This window comes from Cryptomeria japonica, chromosome 11 (genome assembly GCF_030272615.1).
Source record: "Cryptomeria japonica chromosome 11, Sugi_1.0, whole genome shotgun sequence".
Classification (NCBI taxonomy): Eukaryota; Viridiplantae; Streptophyta; class Pinopsida; order Cupressales; family Cupressaceae; genus Cryptomeria; species Cryptomeria japonica.
Genome location: NC_081415.1, coordinates 507732496 through 507758190, shown reverse-complemented (window position 1 = coordinate 507758190; position 25695 = coordinate 507732496). Strand labels below are relative to the sequence as shown.

The following is a 25695-nucleotide window of genomic DNA, read 5'->3' as shown; positions in this document are numbered from 1 at the left end:
TTGAAGGAATCCTCCCCCTGTCTCTCCTGTAAGGGCCTCTTTTGTCCTTGGTTCTTGTTTTTTGTCTTAACTGCAACAAAACTATCAGTAGCCTCAACCTCGACCGACATGGTAGCTTTCCCTTTCTCAACCCTATCTGGGCTTGGGTCCGACTGCTGAGATTGACGTACCGCCGGTTTATATCTAGGACATTTACATTGTAAATGACCATACTCATGACACAGACGACACCGAAATGGGAGAGTCTCATAATCTAACTGCTGAGTCCAAGAATAAGAACCTGCGCACATATCTATAGCATCTGGCAATGGTTTACTGAGATCAATTTCAACACAAATGTGCACAAAGGTCATTACCTTTCTCTCTAGGGTTTGCGTTGAACATCCCACTAGCCTCCCTAACAGAGCAGCAAGCATTCATAGCACGTCCTCTCGACAGCATTCCTCAGGAAAATGTGGTAGTTGAACCCACACTGGAACCCTATTTGGGAGCTCCTCTGAAGGATTAAACCCTGCATGCCAAGGTTTGATGAACAAACCCACTTGGTTGTAAAAATACAGGCCTCCTTCAAATACCCTATAGCGATCCTCCATGCAATTGAAAGTAACCATGAAATAGTTATTCGCCAACAGCATAATGTCCATTTCTCCTTTCGGCGCCCAAGTCCTCTGCGCCCAATTTTCCAAAAACTGCAAGGACACCCTCATTCCCAAAAACTTGCAATAAAGGCAGTGCTTTGAAAAATACTCAATGTCTTCAACTATCATCTCAGGAGGAATGACCAACTTCAGCCTCTCGCTGCATCTCTCCAAACATCCATTAATCTTCAAAATGCTTGAACTGCCAGCACTCCCATTCCCAGAATCAGATGAAAAGAGATTATTGTTGAAAATCTTCATACTCTGAGGTGGGGGTTTTGAGCCCACTGCAGCCCAGAAATTCATAGTTGACGCATCAAGCGATTCCATACCACCAAGCAACGCCATCCGAACAACAAAAAATAAAAACAATGACCACGCACCCCACCCCAAAGGGGCCACACAAGGAAACACTGCTCCCGAAGCACCCTCCCTCCCTCACCATCGAAAGGAGGGCCTGCCGACATCCCAAACCCATGGGAAGAAAACCCCAGCAGCTTGAAACCCACCCTCGCGCAGCCTACTCCCACCCCTGCGCAGCCTCAACCCTGCCCCCGCGCAGCCAAAGCCCCACCCCCCAAAACCCCTGCAGCCCCCTCTGCACCCAGCACCACCCCCACAGCCGTTGAGCACCCCCAACCCCCTACAACACCCTTCCTCGCTGCACCTGCAACCACCCCACACGCGATATAGGGCCACAAAACCCTAGCTCGGCAGCTCAGGGACCCCCGCATGCACGCCATAATCTCTAGGGTAAAAAAAAATTATTTTCCCTCGGGTGTGGACATACTTCATCTAGAAGGAGACTCTTAAATTATAATGTAGTCCATTATTAGGGGTGAAGCTCAAAACTGGAAAATTGATAGAGATATTAAATGCATTAAAAATCTTCTTAATTCCTTCCATAGTCTCAAAGTGTCTCATGTGCTTCGTGAAGGAAATAAGGATGTTGATTTGTGTCCCAACCAAGCTTTTGAATTGTAGGTTGGTGAATTAAAACTGGATACCAACCTACAATTCAAAAGCTTGGAGTGATTTGAAGTTTTCCTCAAAAAATGCTTTCGCTGGTGTATTTTACCAATGCAATGGAGATGATCAGGGAAGCAGGTGGATAATTACAATCTTTTAATGCTTGCTAGTATGATGATAGACTGCAATGGGTGTGCAAAGGAATATAAATCTCCCCTAAATCTCTCAGGTGAGTTGGATAAAATAAATAATGGGTCATGATTGATCAAGTAGACGATGCTCCTTTGTAACATTTGCGTGCGAAATTGAAATAGTGTCATATCCTTTGAGCACTACTAATTTGAAAGGTTGTTCGCATTAATGACATCCTAGACAAGGTTGATGATATTGGGAGGGGTGTTTTTCTTGCAACACAAGCCAATGTTTAATAAGTGAAGCCACTAAGAGAGAAGGAAACATTTTCATTAGAGTATATTTGCTAATCTTCACTTCAAGTCTTCGACCCAAAGCTCCTAGACCATAGTTCAAATGGAACCAAATTTCTCCTTGCAAGTTGAAAGACCAATGGTGACATTCTGGGGATAAATTATAGACAAAAGGTTGGTGAACATGTTTTATTTTGAGGAGAAGGATTTCATCACTTGAGTTAAGATTTTTCTTGGGGAGTGTAGCGTCATAAAATTGCAACCTTGCAATTTTCCGACCGCATTTGGGTCTTCACATTGGTAGATGAATCCCTAAGCCTGACTGGAGACCCGAGACATGCTCAGAACACCTAAAACTTGCACCCCACACTGCTTTTTGTCTCTTCTTGTCCTAAATTAGGGTGACACAGGGGCGTGGCACCCCTGTCCCTGCCCAATTTTGGGTTGACCTAATCCTGCATTGGGCTTGTCAATTGCGATCAGGAAAAAGTTTTCCTATGTCGGCCTAAGATGGAAAATCAATCAAAAACCCTAATTGGCAAATATATAAGGAGCATTCCCCTCCTATTTGCATAAGCCAAATTAAGTTCAACAAGTTAGTCAATGATAAGCGAAATTGATCACAAGCAAAATCAAGTGCAAGAATTCAAGCATTCAAGCATCCATTGAGCATCTCAAGTCTCCCCTCCAAGGCTAGGTGTTGCATTCAAGTCAAGGATTCAAAGAGGAGATCCCTTTCAACATTCAAGACATTCTATTCCCAATATCCTTTCAAACAACTCTATCAACATTTCAATTGCATCCTCTCTTGAGGTTAATTCTACTTCAGACATTTCCTTTCACCTACTTATAAGTATTTTTTATTATTTGGTTAATTCCAAACTAGGGTTTGACCTGAAGGAAAACCCCCAATCCAAACAACATTTCCCCTCATTTATGTGTGCAGGTTGCACGTGCGCAGGTGCAATTGTAGGTTTAGGCTTCATTTTCGGAGACAAAAAAACCATTTTTGGCGTGCAAATTTTTCGGAGGACCAAGTACACTTTCAACCCAGTCCCAACAAATTTTGCTCAAATTTGTAGGGGAGCTTTGTCTCGACATTTTACTGCACAGCTTCATCCCGCATCTCTATCTCAAGATATAATCATTTCTTTGTCATCTTCATGCTTAGTTTCAATTCGCTTAATTCAACTTGTCTATTTTAAAAGAGGATTACTTTACTTTCCAAATTCATTATCAATTCATTTAGCATTCAATCTCTTTCCATTGAGATTGGATCTAGTGAATTCAACCACCCCTCTTTTAAATGTAATGTGCGTGAGAAGTTGAAGGGAATCCTTTGTGAAACTTTCACTCCTTTCTTGATGAGGGTAAAGCTTTCCACTTGATCTCTTCTCATCACCTTTTCATCACATTACTTTTTGGTGAACCGGACGTCTTACATGCTTGACATTGAAAATTGTTGCATATTTTTCTCTTACAAGTTTAAATTTCTTACAATTTACAAAACTTGGTGGTTAATTCAATCAAACCCTAGTTGTTAAAATTGAAAGTGAACATTTATTTTATAAAAATTGCTATCTATCGTTTTAGATCTAAGAATTGCATTGCTTGTCAAATTCAATTTCTTCATTGTCTTGTTCAATTTGCAAATCAAATTTACAAAATTAAGTGGTTAATTGTCAAAACCCTAATTTTCAAAAATCAACTTGAACTTGTGCAAAAATTGGATTTACATTTAATTTTCAGATTTGGAACTATTTTCATATTGGTCTTCTTGCCTAAAATTAAAATTTTCAATTTCCCTCCCTTTTCCAAAATTCAAAATTTAAAATTCCCGTGGTTAAGTCCTAAAACCCTAATTTTCAAATTTACTTGGATTTTGTGTAAATTTCAATCAATTTCAGTTTTTTAAATATTATTTAAGGTGGCCCTATCAATTAGGTTTGACCTTTTTCAAATTTACGATTCAATTTCTTATCTTTTTCAAAACCCTAATAGGGTTCTATTTTGACATTCAATCCTTAGTTTCACCTATCTAAAATTCGTAAAATTAACCAATTTTTTGGGGTTAGCTCTAAAATCGTCGTAGCTTTCATCCCTGAAATTTTTTGAAAAAGTTGGGCGGACCAAGTGCACTTTCAACTTGGTCCTCGCCTTTTTTCCCAAAATTTTGGGAGACTATTATGATTGTATTTAATTGCTTAAATCAATAAAATTAGCTGATGTTGTCATCCCTCTAAAATCAAAAAATACTTCCCAATTTCAACATCACAACTTTCAAGGAAACATTTAAAAATTAACTGGTTAATTATAATCTGCCCTGATTGCCCTGATTTTTAAATCTTAATTTTATCAGTTTTCAAATTAAGTGGTATCCCATTGGCCCTAATTTTAAATTTCAATTTATTCATCATAAATTTTCTTGGAAGTTCAAATTGAATTTTACATTATTCAATTTTGCAAACTTTGTTCCCAAAATTCAAAATTCAAATTTTCCCTCTAATGCATGAGTTTTACAACTATTAGTCCTACCTATACTATCCTTGTAAGACAAAGCATTAGAATTAAGGCTTCCCAAGGTTAAATTCTTAAAGAGATGGAGCCTAATTTGGGTGATTTCTACAATGAGGATAATGCTAATTCTTCCCATCCTAATAACATCCCTATCTACCCAATTGATGATTCCAATGATGAAGAAGAAGCTTTGACTAGAGTTTCCATAGATCAACTTTCAAAATTGGACAATCAATTCAACAATTTCCAACAATGGATGTCCCAATAATATCCTAATAGTGAAGCTCTTTTTATTAATTGAAGGTCTAAAGTGCATGATTCAAAGTGATAAGTGTAGTACCCCTGCCCTAATCAATTTCTAATCTGGGTTTAATCTTGGTTAGTTTATCTCAATATAATGTTATAGTCAGATGTTTGATTTAATGCATAGCTGTTGATGTGGTTTTCACGCTAGTTGTATGCAAGTTGTTTAGTGTCCCTATTTCGTGGTAATAATATCGGGCTAACGTTGTCATTAAGTTTATATATGTATGCATGTATGACTCTTGGTTGCAGGAGATTTCAGGTACAACGCCGCATGAGTGCGAGGTTCGTCTTCACCTGAATTTGCAGGTTTGAGTGTACCTCTTTTAATCCTTAGAGTTGGATTAGGTGGTCGTAAGACCCTAGTTGACCATAGTCATGCTCAAGTGAGCATCATCAGTCGTCGTCGGTATTCCCTTTTTGTTTGGGTTTGCGAGTCGTCTGTCTGGTTGACTTTCTTGGTTTGCGTGCGTGGTGTGAATGGTTAAATTGGCTAATTAGTCCTTAGTATTTAATTTGATTAAATATGTGTTTGTGCATTAAAGATTAATGGACTAGATTAATCGGGATTTCGTTATGCGATTTTCGTTGATATTGGATTGCTCGTTTTAAATTGGGAGTAAGTTCAATTAAATGGTTGATTTTGAATATTAAATGCATTTTGTATATGCTGTTGAAAAAGAAAGATTTAATTTTATCTTCTTGGCATTTTTGATATAGAAAGGTTAAATTTCAATTGAGTGAGAAAATCAATTTTGAATTGAAAGGCAAGTTTAATTTGTTGTTATAGTTAGAAAAGAATTATTTTTGGGAAGATTATTTTAAATAAAAATTTTAATTCCAAAAATGGAATTTTGGTCAACTCTTCCTTATAACCTAGACTTTTTGGAAATTTGGGGGAGGGATATTTTTGGAAAATGTTTGGTTGGAAAATATTTTGGGGATGAAATTTGGGGGTTTTGGATGGGGAAGGATCCCTTGAGCTGCAAATTGGGGCTCTTCAGCAGATCTTGCTAGGAATGCGAGATAAGGTAGGATTCAGATCCATCTTTTTGATTTCTAGTTCTATTGTTCTTGTTTTTTTTAAAACCAAATATTGGATATCAATTGGAAATGGCTGTTCATGAGGAACTTTTGTTTAAATCTCCATTGGGTGTTCTCAAATTCGAATTCTATTTTAGAAATTAGATGTTGTTGGGAAGAATGGATGAGTTATTTAGTTTAAATGCCCATTTTGCCCAAGTATGGGTTTTGTTGAAGAATTTTTTATAATTTGATATTCTTCAGCTTGTTGGGGTTTTTTTTTGTTATTCCTCGGATTTTATCCTTTTTGTGGGTGTTTGAAACCCAGTTATGTTTGGGAATGAGGGATACCCTTTTAAAAAAAAAAAAAAAAAAAAAAAGGAAACCAAAACACTTTGTGTATGAACCGGAATTTTCTTATATTAAATCGAAATTTATAAACAAACTCGACTTGGCGTTTTTTTTAAAAGAGTTTTCGAACTGTGCAATAAATTATAAAATAAGACTTTTGTTGGGGTTTGGAGGGCAGGGAGCGGAGCTCCACCCGCCTCCTCCTCCCCTCCCTAGCGCTTGGTGGTAGCTCGCGGTGGCCGCAGGCTCACTGCGGTGGCCACAGGGGCCGCGGCGGCCGCAAGGCACCGCGAAACCTGTGACCCCCACCAGTGGCGCCGCCCGCAAGGGTACCCTGCGGCTGGGGTTTGGCCCGCCCAACCCCCGCGTTGGGAGGTGGGCCCGACGAAAGGTGGGCCCAGCTTTCGCCGCCCCCCCATATAAAATGTTCTTTTTAAATTAGTTTTTTTTAACATGTTTTTTTTTATGTATTTTTTTTAATTCAAAAAAATATATATATAATATTTTAATATTATTTAATGGAAATTTTTAATTAAGTTTTTAATTATGAGTAATGTGGCATAAATGTATATATGTTGATGAATTTTTAGTTAGATTATTATGCAAGATTTAATTTTAATTGTGTTTATTTTGGGAAGATGAAATATTATTATATTGGAGAATCTTTTTGAGTTAAAACATACTTTATTCACGAATATATATTGTTTGAAGATTTTAATGTTATAAGCCATCTGGAGATGTTAGAAATGAATATTTAACCATTGGACATTAGGAATTTAAACGATGTGCTTTTGGGAATTTAATTTAGTATCATTTGGGAAATTGTTTAGTTACTGATATGCTCATGTAGTAAAATGAATGGTTAATTTATATTTTCCCTTTGTTTGAGAAATAGACAATGGTACTATTGCTAATTGTGGTATTGTACTCACCTCGTAACGGTGATTTCCCGTCAATGCATTTGAAAACTTAGATCAATCAGAGAATTGGGTCAGCTATTATGCTTAAATCAATTTGAGAAAATATTGTCTTTTTCGATTATTGCCTATGCGAGTTTAATTCCTGTATTCGCTTTTGATTATGAAATGGCAAGTCGGGCTTTGTTTGATAGGTCCCTGTCGTATGGATTGACTTGGGGTACCTGTTTCAGTCCTCGGTTCCGAGTTGACTGTTGTATTGTAGGTGTGTCGTAATTGGTCTTATCCTTTGTGTGGGTGTCATATGATGATTCGTGTTTGACCGGATGGTTGTTCCCTCCTTCTTGAACTCCGTTCATCTGACCATGTCTATTCCTTGGTTTTTGAGTTCGTCCGAGTTTAGTCTAGTGTCGTATGGGAAAGTGGTTTTCGATTGGGGGCCGCGCCCAAAGTGGCTGCTGGGTAACCCGTCGAAGGTGAGTCTAATAAGTGATAACCTATCAGTAGATTTGAATGTTAATCTCTAAGTAAGATAATTGTGCCTCACACATGGGACGAGTGCTAACACAGACTCGACATGCTGTGAGAAGGCCTGAAATGGCAAACCATCATCCTCATCTTCACGAGAGGATGTGTGGGTCCACATGAGGCTTGGATGGGCCGGAGGCTCGGATTAGGTTGCCAGGGTAACCCAATGTATGGGGTCGGGACCTATGAAGACCTACCATGGTAACCGTACCAGGTTGTGTGATGACACTTGTCCCTACGTTCGCTAGTGTGTTGTCGTTTTGTCCGGTTAGGAGTACCTTTGTGGGTCATCCTTTTGTCTCTGCCCTTGTGAGTATCGGTTTCATGTTAGACCTTGGGTGGTGATGACTCAGTCTTGTGGATGCTCTTCTGGACCTTTGTATTAGCTTTGATTATGTTCAGCTGGATCCTGTTCTTTTCAGGGATCGTTTATGTATTTATTGACCAATGTGGTCGTTTGTATATTGTTTATATTTCGCCTTGATGGCAGGATTGTAAATGGTGTAACCTCTTGTATTCTTAACTTTATTAATTATCAGAGGGGTCTTGCAGTTGAGCAGAACCGGAGATGTAGCCCTTTAGGGGTGAACTCCGAGATCATTATGGTGTTATGTGATGTTATTCTCTTATGTTTTCCCTTATTCAGCTTTATCATGTATGAATAGCTTACGTTAGAATGTATAAGTGGATAAGATGGAATTAACTTTAAATGCTTATATGCAGTTCTTTCTTGAATGCCTTTTTGATCGAATGCATAAGTGGTTTAGATGAGATTTATCGTAGATGCATGTATGCAATCATCTTTTAAATGCAATAAGTTGGAATATGAAAGAATGTAACTTAGAGTAATGGAATATATTCAGTTGTTGTTGTTAAGGAAATTAAGTATGCTTGAAAAGATCTCTTATGTTTATGATGAAATTCTAGTGTGTTAGGATATTAGATGTATGGCTTGTAATTTTAAATGAAAAGCTTGAATGAAGATTATGAATAGATCTTAATGGATGAGTCTTTGCTTGTGATTTATATTTCCATCTTTTGAAAGAAATTATTCCGATTAAGAATTATCTCGTTATTAAGATAATCAGCTTAATGGATTAATTGTGTGAGTTAAGTGAATTGTGAAATTTAAGTAATCTCGGTGGGAAACTCTTTAGGTTTTAGTTGATGTCTTCCGCTATGTAATCTGAATCTTTGATATCTTGTTGTATCTTAATGTTTGTGTTTTGGCTTATCCCTTTGGGGTTTCCTGGCGGGGCATTACAATAAGAATGGAATTGATATATTGCGTGGTATTGCTCACATTGTTGATTCTAATGTAATGCCTATAAAGAGTTGTGCTGAGAACTTAGGTTATTCACAACCTTCTACACAAATCAATCATTATATTCCTTTGACCACTTCAATTACTAGCATTCCTACTTTCACTTCAAACATCATGGCTACATCAACTCAAAATGTCATACCTACAACCATTAGTAATGGGGGCAATCCCTCTTCCTCAATCAATCTTCCATCTTTATCTATGCCTTCAATGAGTATTCTTATTGTCTCTCAACCAAACAATGTAACACAAGGGGGAAATTCATCCAATCATTCTATCCCTCCTTTCAATGTCCCGTTTCCTACTCAATCATCACCTATGCCTACTTACCATAGTGTTCCACCACCCTATTCTCAATCAATGCCTTCTTTCAATAACATCACACCACCTTCTCAATCAAACATGTCTAACATAAATTCTTCAACCGAAGCAACCATTAATAACCTTGCTCAAACTATGATGATTGCAACAACAAATTGATTCTATGAGTCAATCCAAGTTTAGTGTGCCCACATTTGATGTTGCAAGCCCACTTTCTCTTGATATTGTTAGATTTGTCCCTCCTAAACATGTTGAAGTCCCTCAATTGGAACTCTATAATGGAAAAGGTGATCCTTTAACACATGTCAATATATTCCAAACTTTGTGTACTGACTTTTCTTATGATCAAAGATTGCTTGCCAAATTGTTTACTAGAACATTAAGAGATAAGGCTTTACAATGGTATTGTTCTTTGCCTTCCTATCCTATTACTTCTTTTCAACAATTAGCGAATGCTTTTATTCAACAATTTCAAAACAACATAGGTCCTAAAATTACTTTGACTGATTTAATGAATTGTAAACAAGGTGTTAAAGAAAAAGTGACTGATTTCATTGGTAGATATAAGCATTTGTGTTCTCAAATTTCTTTTCCAGTGCCTGATAATGATATTCAAATAATTTTCATATCTAATTTGCAAAACGACATTAGGGACAAACTTCTCCTTTCTCAGTTTACTTCCTTTCTGCAGTTATGCGCAACACTTCACAATTATCAACCGACTGTGAGTCAACTGGAACAATCTACTCCTATGGCTCTGAGTGATAAGGGTGAGAGTGCTCAACAACTGTTTGCAAAGTTCAAACCAGGCAAAGGCTTTAGCAAATTCAATGACACCATCAACAACAACAATGTGAATGCTACAACAAGTGTGCCTCCTATTTCCAAATTTTTCAAAAGAGAAAGACAATTTACTCCTTTGAATAAATCTTTGCATAGCATTATGTCTCAGTTGTTACAAAGAAATGTTATCAAACTTCCTCCAATAAAACTATTTGACCCTTCTAAGGCAGCCTCACCTTACTTTGATAATAATTCTTTTTGTCAATTTCATCGTCAACCTAGTCATGATACTGAGAAATGTTTTGCATTAAAGAGTAAGATTCAAGACCTGATTGATAATAATAATACTATATCTGTGGCATGTGTGAATGATAAGGGAAACAAATCAGTAGCCCCTCCTAATCAAAATCTTAATATTTTCACTGATCCTTTGCCCTCTCATACCTCTAACGTGATTGAGACTGGACATACCTCTTTCTCTCCCTCTGATTTCACTACCACGACTCAAAATTTGGTGAATATGGTAGAGAAGCAAGAAACATCGAAGGATCCATGTATCACATTTGACCCTAGTGAGACCATTAGAGTGTCTGATGGCCCCTTATACATAGTTGCAAAGATTCAAGACAAACCTTGTCGTGGTGTGCTTATCGATCTCTTTTGCATGGTTAATGTTATCACTAAGGAATATCTTTATACTTTACACTTGCATAAACCAATCTATGATGATACTGATGTGGTCATTAAGTTATTTGATGTATTTTCTTGTCCTACCATTGGTTCTATCACACTCCCTATTGAGGTTCACACTAAATCTATAGATGTCAACTTTGTTATCATTCCTTCATCTGAGCAATTTCGTATGAAGTTAAGCTACCCTTGGCTATCTTCCATTAAGGTTATTGCTTCTCCAATCTATAAGTGTTTGAAATTTCCCCACAATGGAGAAATCATAACCGTTAACCATAGCTTATTTCGACCAACCGAAAGAAGCCCAAGTGTTCCTATTGATTACTTTTGGCCTCAACAATTTAAATCTCTTCCACCAAGAAGCGATACTCTCTTTCAATATTATCAAAAATGGAAGAAAGATATGATCTCATCCTTAAGCCAACCTCACACTCTAGCACTTGATATTCCTATCATTCTTGAAGATGAAGTTCTTCCTGTTGACGGGTGTTTTGACACACTCACCAATAATCAGGTAGTTTATGCAAACACTCACCACCTCTCCTGAAAAGTAACGAGTTCAGAAAAACTCACTACTCCAAGGTCTCTATAGTCAGGTCTCGACGGTGATGGGCAGCCCAATGGTTGATGTGGTTATACCTGTAAAGAGGCATGTCAGTTAGAATTAAATCTCGCTGGTTATGGATAACTGCACTTCATTTCTTTTTGTATTTTTATGGTTTAAGATTCTCTAGGAAATAAAATGCGAAGCGTAAAGGGAAACAAGAAAATAATAATAAAGACAAATATAATGACAACTTAATGAACTACCCAATTAGTTCCCTGCAATCGAAGCAATTATCAAATATTATCCAAGTTAGCACTCAACAACGGACCTCCAAAAAACCTGCAAAATCATCAATTTCACAAGTCTATGGAAATAAAATCATCAACAATATGGCCTATCACAATGATTTTCATACGCCATTGACGTGCACAATATGATTCATAAAGTGATAGACAAAAAGATTAAACCACCTTGCTAACTACAAATAATAGACGTTACCAGATTACATAGAACAATTTGGTAGACTATAAACGTAGATCAAGCAATCTACAAGTTGCTTTTCATATTAATCTCCATGAATGTATAACAAAAATAACTCAAACTTCTTAATCAATCTGCAAAATATTCTAAAATCTCTAAGTAGGCCACAAATCATCAATTTGGAGCCCTTACAAATGAATCCAACTTCTCAATTTATAGTTCTTTACCCTACTATATAGGAAATAACTCTATTCTAAATTAAGAACTAAACATAGGAGTCACAGTTAACTTGCAATTTTCTGCCTTGACACTCCACTTAACAACTACGAAATGGGGACTGGATGAGCACTACGAAAACCTTGCTAGGTGAGCCACGTTTTCGTATTCATGCAAAATTTCTCTCAAAATTGGAACTCAAGTAGGAGCCACAATTTAAAAAGATTTGCTATCTTTAGCAATTGTGTGCTTATCTTTTATTTCTTGATAAAAGCTCTATAATTATCAATTATACATGCAACTACTTAAACCGGAGGATCTGCTACATGCTTAACTCTAAACTTATACTTCTTCAAAACTTCATCTGCATGTGTTCTCCCCTCCTCCAACTCTTTCACTGTGTGTGTCACCTCTTGACACTGAGTAATCAGATATGTGTATCTGTCCATAAGGGTGACATCAAACTGGGCTACGGGTCCTAGGTGTTGTGCCTCATATGCATCCCATTGATTCAAAACTTGTCGCTGGTCCATTATTCCTATATTAGCTAATCTGAGGCCAAAAGGTCCTAGCATATTCTTTACAAAATTCTCGTATGACAAAATTTCCCTAAGGAGAGGGTCTTGAATCTCGGTCATATCCTTGATATATTACTGAAACATTTCAATCTTCAGCTCCAGGATGTATACATAAGACTGCATTTTTTTATGGCTGTCACCCCCTAAGAGGTCCTCCTTTACCACTGTCTCTTCACGTAGTTGCAATATCTTCTTCAAAACTTGGAATTGTTTGGTGAAAATGTTCGACTTCCATTCCCATTATGTGGAACAGGAAGCCAAAGCTCTGCCTGTCTGTACCGCCTTACTATACATCCCCATAGTATCTTGCAAAAATAATCTTATTTTGGTCGTATTTACTTGGGCCCATGACTTGGCTGCAGCTGCCACTCGCCTCACCTCCACTAACGCTTTTACTTCTTCTTCTGGCAGCGATGAGGTAGAAGGCAAGTCATTAGTTCTGCATGAGTCTAAGGGTTTGCTCATTTCAATTAGCAGCTGCTTATATTGTCCTAGTTGTGCTTTGAGTTCCACGTTCGAAGTATGCTCCTTCTCTACACGTCCTCTGACGACGCTTGTGGCTAACTCCAAAGTATCTAACTTCCCCCACCTAGTTTGTTTGCCCAAATTTATCTATGATATTTGGTATTTGGGAGAAGCTTGTCCCTCGGCCTGAGATGGAACTGCCAGATCTGCAATCACTTCACTGGAACTAATTTTCGATAGGTGATGAACAGTTTTCAGCTTCTTAGCCTTTGGTGGCTCCTCAGTGATTACCTGTTGTAGAGTGACCTTAGGGAGCTCTGCTTTTCTCTTTTTCTTCCCAAAGGTAAATTTCAGCCATTGTGGTATATCTTCATCCTTGTCACCTTGATGTGACACTATATCCGCAGTTATAACATGAACCTATGCCTGCTCCTCCACTTCTGTTTGCCCGGGGTCTTGAGGTGGTATAACTTGACGAGCTAAATTGGTTTGGAGAGCTTGTTGCTTGTGTAACTCTCCCAGCTTGCCACTGACCTTCTCATTAAATTCCATTTCTTCATCACTTGCCTTTGTTTCCCCTTGCCCGACTGCTATATCCTTAAGAAGGTCCTCTTGATCTTGAGGGGTTAGAATCAGTCTTTCATTCAATATGTCTTCTGCCTCATCCCCTTCTTGTTCGCCTTCTAGCGGTCATTGTTGCTCAAGATCCTCTTCCTCCTAATCCAAATCAGACTTGATGTTTCTAACTTTCATTCCTTCAGTGGTAGACCTAGAGCCTTGCACTTCGGGTTACCCTACGGATATATTAACTAGTGGTGGTGTAGGGGCACTGGTTCCTAGAGAATTTGGGGCATTTGTTGAAGGTGGTTGAGCGGGTATCTCCTCAGTAGCTTCTATATTTTCTTCTTGTTGTTGGGTATCCTCTCCTTCAATGTTCCCAATAGCGGTCCTCGGTGGGAGAACTTTGGCAAGTGGTACCACTCCCAATCCATCGGTCACTCCCAGGTTCGCGGCCTTCTTTAATAATTCAGACTCCATCTTTTCTTGGAGTTTCTTCAGTAAGTCCTCAGTGCTTTCTTGAGGTTTGTCTTCTTCACCTGGATCAGTGGATGTATTTTTCCTCGAGGCTAACCTTGTCTTTCGAGCGTACTCCTTACGGCCCCTTGACTGAGGTACCCCTGAAGTGGGTTCCTTTTCTTTCTCCTTTGAGATGCTAGGCCTTACCCTCTAGCATAACCATTTCTTGGTCCTGTTGATGACCACTTGAGAGACCTTCTCCATATTTGTGTCTTCACTTGCATACCATTTTATTGGGGAGAGGGGCCTTTTATCTATCCCTAATTCCCTATAAGCTGGATCAAGTAAGTCGCCATCATCCCTAAGATCTTTGGGGAGGTTAGTCTTGATTCCAAAATCTCTCACCTGTGACACAGATAACCTATTATAGTTCTTCTCCCTAACCTCAAAACTGTCTTGCAAGTTGGCCCAAAAGTCCTCCAAGTTGGGCCTGTGCCCCTCATATGCCTTAGGCATAACTTGCTTAAGTTTCCCGTAGGGATCATAAAATTCCCTAGCATGATCATATTCCTTCAAGTTTAAATCTTGAAGCTCTTGTCCTGCCAACTTTTCTACTTGTATCTTAGAACATGCAAAGTACCCAATAGATACTGAGAAATCAATACCTGTTTTATGCTTTGATGACAGAAGTGACTGGAGGCCTTCAAGTTGCCTTTCATATTCCAGCAAAATTATCCTATCATTACAATATCAAGGCAACAACATTGGGTTCCCTGTGAATCCACTAACCCTGATGTAAGTGGAGCGTGGGTTTTGGGTGAACCAACACGCCCACTCTCGGATGATAGCCATAGCCTCTAGGCTAATCTGGTATCCTGCATCCCCTATTAATTTGATTATTATTGGGAAAACAAGGGCATCATTAACTCTCTTGAAATGTGACTTTGCATTGGCTAGAGTGAGTTGGGAATAATACTCCCATATCTTCTTATGTCCTTCCTCCTCTCCCAATTGACCTTCTGCATGTAGTCCTAGAAAATTTCTAGCTCTAGCAGCTACCTAGATGACATATGACGTGAAAAAGAACTTTTGAATATGTTGAACTTCTTTCATTTGTTTGCAGATATTGTCAAGCAACCAATCAAAATATTGTTTTCCTATTAAAATAGTGCTCATGAATTGGAACATCCAGGGATGAAAATGCTTGCAATCCAGCTTGCCAAAGGCCCTATTGAGCATGATGATTAAGTCTCTTTGAGGCTCATTGAAGTCCGCCCTTAGGATCTTCGTTGCCTTGAGTCCTATCTTTCTTTCTTCTTCTAACCTGTTTGTATTCATATGCCTCTTACTAGCTAATGTCTTGTCATTCCATGCCTTCAAGGCCTCTTCTTTGGTCAACAAAAATACTTCCTCCCTGGTTGGGATTCCAAAGACGAACCCAAGCATATCTGGAGACAAGTCTATGACTGTCTTTCCTTGTGCATCTGTACACTTTCTAGTTTATGGGTTATAGAATGGGGCAATGGTCATTATGAATTCTGGTGCTTGTACTGACTGCAGGAAGACAGTAGCTTCAACTAGGTCAGACCTCTTGATTCTCTGATGGAGGGCCTCCAGACTAGGTTTTTCAATTGAGCCTTGATATCTTCAACTTCTATATCGCCAATTTCAGTATCTATGACCCATCTGATTTGATCCTCTAGCTTTGAAACATAGACCTGTCCTTGATAATGGTATTTCATGGTGGTTGGGAGTATATCAATTTCTTTGCCTTTTTTGTTGGAGGATGAGTCCATCTAACCACTCGAACCTGCAAGCAGAACACAAATCCTCAGTTTTTGATAACAAGCATAAAAGTTGATTTACCTCGGGATTTCGGGGTCCCGAGGTCCCGGGATAGGCACAAGTGAAGAAGGCCTGGAACTCCGGGGTTCCAGGCTTATGTTGGGTGCAAAAAGGAATCTTGTAACTTCGGGGGTCCAGGGTTCTGGGCTTATGCCTAAGTAGAAGACACCCGAAACTCTGAGGTTCCAGGGTTCCAGGTTGAGAGTTACTCGGAACTCCGGGGTTCCAGGTTTAAGAGCTACTTGGAACTCCAGGGGTCCGTGGTTAGGTCAAACAGCCACTCGGAACTCTGGGGTTCCGGGGACATAAAAACCAACTACCTGAAACTCTAGGGTTCCGAGTAAGAAAAACTAGGGCACGCGAAAACAAACGAAGTGCAAAGAAAAACAAACAAAAACCAACAACAAGACGAGGAGAAAAACTAAACTAAAAACCAACAACAAGGGCAATAAAATCCACCAACCTGGTGAAACAAGATGCCTGAAAACGCCAAGGAGAATTCAGAGGTTCGCGACTTGGAGCTAGGGAGGAGAAACTGTGGATGCCCAAATGGACTTTTAAAAGTCCATCATCTCTATTTATAGCCCCCCCCCAAGTCCGTTCGTACGAAGGCGTTAAACGTGACCTCAGGACTCCAGGGTCCTGAGGTTCCAAGCTCGACCAAAAGGAACACCCTACCCTAGAACTCCGGGGGTCTAGGGTTCCAAAGCCAGAAAAAAAAAAAGGCCCCTACCTCGGGACTCCGGGACTCCGGAGTTCCAAGGTCAAAAGCAGAGGGACCTCGGGACTCCAGGACTCTGGAGTTACAAGGTCAAAAACAAAAGGGACCTCAGAACTTTGGAGTTCCGAGGTCAAAAACAAAAGGGACCTTGGAACTCCAGAGTTCCGAGGTCAAAAACAAAAGGGACCTCGGGACTCCCGAATTATGGAGTTCCGAGGTCAAAAACAAAAGGGACCTCGAGACTCCGGGACTCTGGAGTTCCGAGGTCAAAAACAAAAATGGACCTCGGGACTCCGGAGTTTCGAGGTCAAAAACAAAAAGGAAAACAAAGGGGACCCAAATTTTGACTCAAGGAGACTAACGAGGAAATAGATATGCTAGGCATAACACTTCCCTTGATGGATAGAACTAATCTTCCTCCTAAGGAAGATTCCCAACCTATTCCTATGGATGAAACTATGCCTTCTCCTAAGAATAACAATAATGTTCCTCCTAAGGTTAGACCTATACCTCCTCCTCATGATGGACCTGGTCTCCTTCCTACACCAAGCGTTCCTCCTTTATATGGTGTAGTTTTGCCTCCTTGCTCTTATAGAGAGAAGATACTTTCCTCTCCTCTTGCTCAACCTAAACCTCCAACTATCAAAGATGGAAAACATTCCTCCTTCAACCAATATTCTCCTTCTTCTTAGCCTTCCGCTAAGACTCGACGGAATCATTGTGCGAGAGAACACCGACGAAAGCGTCGTGCTCGAGCTAATATTCAATCTCCCAAAACTCCAACATTTGACATGATTCCCTTTTCTCCAAGCAAGATGTTGAACCTAAATCTCCGAATCATAAGTTGCAAAAAAAATGTGATGGTTTTACTTCTAATCATGTTCGAGCTCCTTTTTCTATAAATCTTGATGAAGAAATAAGCGAAAAATGTTATTCATGACGAAAATACAACTCCTAATGCTTCTGATAGTGACTATGAATATGTTGATGTTGACACACATTTATCTGTAGAATTTTCAAAAGCCTTAATCCTAGCTCCTCAAAGCGAACAAAGAGACTTAGCACATGAGCATAGTCCTTGTTTGGATCTTGTGATAGCTCCATGTGTTGTGCTCGATGTCGCTCCTCTAGTGTGTTTCTCGCCTTTCTGAAATAGTGATCAACAATATCAAGAGGTGGATGTCATGCTAGAATAGCTACATTAGCATCGTAGATCCTCTACCTCTCTCTCTTTTCTTTCTCTTTTGTGAGTATTCTTCTATTTGTATCCATGTTCTTCTATTTGTTGTCCCTAGTGATGTCTACTTGAGGACAATGCAAAGCATTGAGATCTCTTTTGGCTCTTTCATGTTGACTCAAAAGACACATGTGTTCCCTTTCTTCCAAGGCGGTTTCCTTTCTTTGGGGAATGACGACTATTCTATGCATATATAGATCGTATACATGAGTTATCATACAACATACTAACCTCGAGGAAAGCGAAACCACCTCATGCTTTGTGTTTTGTGTTCATTATCCTTGGGTTTATTCCTTGATTAGGGGCTAAATCCTTGCGATAATGTGCTCCCACTCTTTCTCTCTTGGGTGTATCCTACCTTAAATAAATCGATCCCAATAAGGCGTGCACACTCGCTTTAACATGGGGGCATACACTCCGCTCATATTTTCCTTCTTGATACTTAAATTTACTTAGTGAACTTGGCTTTATTTTGTAATTTTTGTTGTCCTTGCTTTTCATGACTCATACTAAGGGGGACCTTGCTACTTTCAATCATGGTTCTCTCCCTTTTGATCTTCCCTTTTACTTTGTCAATTGAAGTCGTAAGATCCCTAGTCCACTGGGGGCTTGGTGTATCTTGCCTCCTTGACGTGGTGAAAGTATTTCAATCTCGGTTCTTTGTACTTTACCGGTAGTATTGGCGTACACTTATACTCTCGTTAAAGTGGGGGCTAAATGTAGCGTCATAAAATTGTGACCTTGCAATTTTTGACCGCATTTGGGTCTTCGCATTAGCAGATGAATCCCTAAGCCTAACTGGAGACCCAAGACATGCTCAAAACACCTAAAACTTGCACCCCACACTGCTCTTTGTCTCCGCCTGTCTTAAATTAGGATAGGATAGGGGCATGGCACCCCTGTCCTTGCCCTATTTTGGGCCTCCCTTGACCTAATCCTGCATTGGGATTTTCAATTGGGAGCGGAAAAATGTTTTCCTATGTCGGCCTAAGATGGAAAATCAGTCAAAAAACCCTAATTGGCAAGTATATAAGGAGCATTTCCCCTCCTGTTTGCATAAGTGAAATTAAGTTTAACAAGTTAGTCGATGATAAGAGAAATCAAGTGCAAGAATTCAAGCATTCAAGCATCCATTGAGCATCTCAAGTCTCCCTTCCAAGGCTATATGTTGCATTCAAGTCAAGGATTCAACCATTGAAGAGGAGATCCCTTTCAACATTCAAGACATTATATTCCACACATCCTTTCAAACAACTCTATACATTTAAATTGCATCCTCTCTTGAGGTTAATTCTACTTCAAACATTTCCTTTCACTTACTTGCAAGTATTTTTCATTATTTGGTTAATTCCAAACCGAGGTTTGACTTGAAGGAAAACCCCCAATCCCAACAACATTTCCCCTCTTTTCTGTGGTTGCAAGTGCGCAACTATAACTGCAAGTTTAGGCTTCGTTTTCGGAGGCGAAAAGAACCCTTTTTGGTACGCGGATTTTTCAGAGGATCGCGTACACTTTCAACCCAGTCCCGACAACTTTTTCTCAAATTTGTAGGGGAGCTTTGTCTTGACATTTTACTTCTAATTCCAAGTGCACATATTCATCCCACATCTTTATCTTAAGATATAATCATTTCTTTTTCATCTTCATGCTTAGTTTCAATTCACTTAATTCAACTTGTCTATTTTAAAAGAGGGTTACTTTACTTTCCAAATTCATTATCAATTCATTTAGCATTCAATCTCTTTCCATTGAGATTGGATCTAGTGAATTCAACCACCCCTCTTTTAAATGTAATGTGCGTGAGAAGTTGAAGGGAATCATTTGTGAAACTTTCACTCCTTTCTTGAGGAGGGTTAAGCTTTCCACTTGATCTCCTCTCATCACCTTTTCACCACATTACAGAGAGGAATATCTGCGGACACAGTTCAAATACTGCACTAATACCGATATTGCGTCCATGTTTGCGGCTTGTCGTTTCGATCTTGAAGACAAGGAGAAGGTAGAATGGATTGTGCATGGTTACATCCATGAGGAGTGGTGTGGAGGCCTTGACAGTTTCTTGAAGATGACACGTGATGGTGCGAGCTTTGTATGCTCGAATGTCTCTTGGCTCCATGTCAGTGAATTTTGACCTCCTCTATGCCCATATCTTTTATGGAGCTCAAATTGAAATAAGGAGGTCAATCGAGCCTCTACACAAATAGGAATGTATGAGGTCAAAGAGTACTTGATGGCATGGGAGAGGCATGAGTTGAACCACAAAATGGAGAAATAGGGCCCAAATGAGATGAAATATCCGATCTCAGACGGGGCTTCATCATCCAAATGAAAACGTGGCCGCTCGAGGGGCTCAAAGAAGAAGAAGTTGCAGTGAACACTGTGGATCAAGTGTCTACCTAAAGACAACAATAACATTGATGATCCTGACGAGCTGCTAGAGGGAGGTTGGAATGCAAGTGGGAAAGGCAAGGAAAAAGTAGATGCAAAATAGCCTGGTCTGTTTCTATTTTGTTTTTTCATCTTGCAACCAATATTTTGTATTTGTAATTGTACATTATTATAGATATATCGGTAGCATATAGTAGATGGGGGATATTTGACATTTTGATTTATCTGTTAAAGGAGGGGGACTCTAATAAAGCTCTGTGATAAATTTTGTGTGCATGTCATGAACATTGCTTTTTGATATGCTGCAAATGTAATTTTGATACTATTAATAAAAGTACCATTAATTGATCAAAAAATTTATTTAAATTAATTTATATTATAAATTCAATTTATATTGTAAGTTGTTTTCAATAATCAAATTTTATTTATATCATTAAAATTGATATTTTTATGTTGCTTTATAAACAAATTTTGATAAATTAAAAAAAAGGAAGAATTTATCTACATTATTAAAATTATATTTTAAGTTGTTTTATAAATTTAAATCTAAACATTAAGAGACCCATTACCTTGAATAAATTTATCTTAGGATATTGATATCACAGTTAAATTTCCTTATAAAATAAATTAGTTTGATTTAAGAAAACAAAAAGAAAGGAAAATGATAATTGCATCAATGATGCACTTTGGAAAGCTTTGCACAAGTTAAAACAAATGAACTTATTCCAAAGTATTTGTTCTTTTCATCAAGTATCACTAGTTAGTCTCAAATAAATTCTAATAGTAAATAGATTTCCTTCAAGACATTCAATACTTCTTTTTTTTCAATAGACAATCAATACTTTTAAAACACTTAAGTTCTTTATTATTATCGGTCATCCAAAATACCATTTAGTATCCTTCATTTAGTGCAAGTATTAAGGATTAAAAGAATTAACCTTCCAATTAAATGTACTTAGTTTCATAGTTTTCTTTAAAACAATTTATGTATTCCAAACGATGTGAATTAATGTTTAGTTGAAATTTCCTTCAATTCAAGAAGTTGAATATTTGTTTGTTTATTATGCAAAGTTACCTTTTAGGAAGTTAGATTTAAAAGTCTTTCCTTTTCAAGAAATAATATTTTCTAAGTAGTTGATTTGTTTATTTTCATTCTCAATTAATGTTCCTTTCAATTACGTAAAAATTTATATCTTAGTTTTAATTTTCAAGCAATAATTCTTTGCATGTAATGATTTCATTTTCATATTTGTTTTAGTATAATTCTTTACTTAAGCTTTCATGAATTTATAGTAGAATTCCTAATTAGAGAACTAAATAAGCGGAGATGAAACCAAAAAATTAGTAGTGTTCGATATCTAAGGTGCCTCTAGGTCGCGCTTACAGGTAATGTCATTGTGTTGAATTACTGCACTTAACGCCTAATAAAGTTGCAACAACGGTGTCTGTGACTTTGTCCCTATAAATCGCTAGGTAAAAATAAGGGTCATTTGGAAGTTAAAATCCAAGGGGTGGTTAATAACCCTTAGATCAATAAACTAAAAAGATAAATTTAAAATGAACTAACATTCATCAATTAAACCTTAGAAAACTCCATTAGGGTTTGGGTGTGTGTGACGATTTTGGAAATTATCTATCTTGATGAAAATTCCATGGATGATAATGGGTCAAGGGTGGTGTAAATAATAGGAAATAGGAAATAGGAATTAGTTATTATAGGCCATAAGCAGAGGGTCACCTTAAGCCCTTTTTCTATATAATTACCATCGTGGGTAGCAACTATAGAGAAAATGTCTAGGACATTGGCCCTAGAAAGGGTTGCGTACCCACCAAACACTTTACATCAAACATAGATAGAAACCAAAACTACATACTTTACGCCTTGATCCTATGTTGAAACGGGTATGTAGGCAGTCTAGGGATGGAGTTGTCCATAATACTCAAGTGTTCGAGGATGGGGATTAGGATTTGGTTAAGGACGAGTTGTTAGATTTTGGAAGCAGTATAGTCATTTAATCAAAAGGGGTCTAGATAATACAAATGAAAGATTAAGTTAACTCGATGCATACTTGGAAGGAATCCCATATGGATTTTCTTATCTTTCGAAGGCTTTAGGTCGAATTCAAAGGCAAGACTTAAGCTTATTTAATTATTTCATATACTCCTAAGGATGGCGACCTCGGTGCACTCCTAATAGGGGAGTGTAATATTTAGAGAGTAACTTAGGACCCAGATGGTCCCGATGAGTCTAAGTCTATGGCCAGAGCATTCCCTATTATTATGAATAGATTCGTACCCCGCTTGGGTAGATGCCTATCCCAAATTAGATATATGAACTCTTGTCCCATATGGACAAATGCCTAGCATATATGGTTAGATGCCCATCTCGGTTGGATGGATTCCTCTCTCATTTGGATAGAAGTATATGTGTATGCTATTGAACCAAAGATAAGTAAATATGTAAATAAATAAATAAAAAATAGTGATATTTTTGGGTTAAGATAAGTGGGACATTACATGTGGTATCAGAGCAAAGGTTCAAGTCTAGGCCTTGAGCTCACTTTAACTTATACAATCTAATAGAGTAGTTGAAGGTAGTTGATAGTAGTAGGAATATATTGTTATATCTTAAACCAAGAACTAACTAAGAAATTCAAATTTTAGGAAAACCTAGATGGCATGGGGAAGTTGAAGAGGAAGGCGTACCACCACTACTAGGAGGCAAAGGGAAGCTAGCAATGATGAAAATCAAAAAGACTAAGGGAATAATGAAATAAGGGTTGAAGCTATAATCAAATTGTTAATTGAGCAAAGGGATAAGATCAACTCCTTGGAATAATCAATGCAAGACCTTAGGGAAAGACATAAAAACATCAAAAATAGAAGGAAGACTGAAAATAGAAACCTTGGCAACCATCAAGTAAATGAGATGGATAATAAGAGGGAAAATAATATGTTGGATCTATCTAAGGATTTGAAGAAGATTACCCCACCTAGTTTTGATGGAAATTAAATTTGTGAAGGAGCTAAAGATTGGTTGAATGAAATGGAAAAATACTTTGAACTACTTGGGACTTTAGAGAAATAACTATGGCATTATGGGGTTTCTATCAACTCAAGGGGAAGCGGCTAACTTGTGGTCTAATACTAAAGAACAAAATGGGTATAACAGGGAGACAATCACATGGGATCAATTTGTTCACCATTTCCATAAAAGGTGACTACCACAATTATTCTTTGATGAGAAGGTGGCAAAATTCTATTATCTTTGACAAGGGACCTTGACAGGTCAACAATATTGGGATAAGTTCACCAAATTGCTAAAGTATGTACCCATGTATCAAAAAGATGAGAAGGGTCAAACTAGGAAGTTCATTTGGGGCTAAATACCAACATAGGGGAAAAAGTTGACATGCATGGATCTAAAATCTTGAATGAGGTACTTGAGAAATATTTAAAACAAGAAAGGAAGATTCAAGTCCTAGTAGCAACAAGGCAAAATTTTAACAGGAATCATTCATTCAAAAGAAAGCAGGAATTCAAGGGAAATACAAACTTCAACAAGAATCAAAGGAATAGTTCATCTAAAAGAATACCACCTCCTTATCAAAATCAGAGGGCTGGAAACAATAATAACAAGGGTAGTTATAATAGAAATGACCAATGAAATAGGATATAACTTATCTACTGAGGTTCAATGAAACAAGGAATGATCCTCCTAGGAATCAAGTAAAGTGGGGATTACCAAGTGGGTGTTTTAAGTGTAGAGGAAACCATTTTGCTAGAGAATGTCCAAGGATGCAAGGTCAAATCAGAGCCAACAAACCACAACAAAGATCCCAACAAAGGATTCATGCGGCAGTTAGGAACTGAAGGACAAGATTTCAAAATGTTCTTGTGGAAACTACGAGTACACTATTTGAACAACCAATTTCAATTCTAATTTACACTAGATCATTTAAATGTTTCATGTCACCAAAATTACTAAGAAAATTAGCATTAAAAGTTAAAAAAATGGAATAATCATGGACAGTTTGGTATGGGGATAAGGAAAATAGGGAAGCGACCAAGAGCAATGGTACAATTTTCATAATTTGAAACAAGGGTAGATCTTTATGTGATTCCCCTAGGATTATATGATGTAATTATTGGGATGAGTTGGCTAAAAGATCCCTAAGATAATATGGATTGCTACAACAAAGTGGTTGAATGTATGGATGATGGGGGAAGAAGAGTCAAAATACAAGGAAAGCTTAAACCTATTAACATAGAAACCATATCATCCATGTAATTAAAGAAGGAAGGGACAAAAGGGGACCTAATCTATATGGTTGGATTGATGAAAAGGAAGAGTAAGATACTCCAACATTTGAAAATATCCCCTCCTACAAGAATTTAAAGATGTATTTCCGGACGAATTACCAGGCTTACCCCCTAAAAGGAAGTTTGATTTTTCTATTGACATTTTACCAGGAGCTGAACTTCTATTCACATTTTACTAGGAGTTGAACCAATATTAAGGACACCTTACCAAATAAACTCAACTGAATTACAAGAACTCAAAATGCAATTGGTGGAACCCTTAGAAAAGGGGCTAATAAGGCCATAATAAGGCCAAGTGTATCCCCATGGGGAGCACCAGTCTTGTTTGTTAAAAAGAAGGATGGGACTTTAAGGCTATGCATTGACTATAGGATGTTAAACAAGGTCACAATACATAATAGGTACCCCTTACCTCAAATAGAAGATCTTTTTTATCAAATGAAAGGAGCAACAATATTTTCAAAGATAAACCTTTGATCAAGGTATAATCAACTTAGAATTAAGGAAGAATATATTCCAAAGACAACCCTTAGGACTAGATATGGGGATTATGAATTTACGGTAGTACCTTTTGAAGTAACCAACGCTCTGGTTTCTTTTATGAACCTAATGAATAGTGTGCTTCATGAATACTTGGAAAATTTGTCTTGGTATTTTTGGATGACATCTTGATATACTCTAGAAACTAGGAAGAACATTTAGCTCACCTACAATTAGTCTTACAAAGGTTAAGGGAACATAAGTTATATGGGAAATTATCAATATGTGCCTTCTTTGAAGAAAAGATTCACTATCTTTGGCATATCATATCAAAGGAAGGAATAGTGGTTGATACAGAAAAGATAAAGGCAATAGTAGAATGGCCAATCCCTAAAAATGTTTCAAAGATAGGAAGCTTTATGGGACCAACGGGGTACTATAGGAGATTTGTGGAAGTATTCTCTAAGATAGAAAACCCTATCACATCGTTGCAAAGGAAAGGTAAAAGGTTCGTGTGGACATAACAAACTGATAAAGCATTTCAGATTTTGAAGGAAAAATTAACTACAACACCTATCTTAAGGGTTGCAGTTCCAAATGGACACTTCA

General features: G+C 37.9%; 1 protein-coding gene across 1 annotated transcript in view; it reads right to left on the bottom strand.

Annotated features, from left to right (window-relative positions):
* Positions 1–1180: 1180 nt before the first annotated feature.
* The window catches only part of LOC131860273 (uncharacterized), a 40676-nt gene continuing 16161 nt past the window's right edge, over positions 1181–25695 (bottom strand). Inside the window, exon 4 of the mRNA XM_059214656.1 lies at positions 1181–1305. Coding sequence (XP_059070639.1) covers positions 1181–1305 — 125 coding nt within the window. The remainder of the gene's footprint in view (positions 1306–25695) is intronic.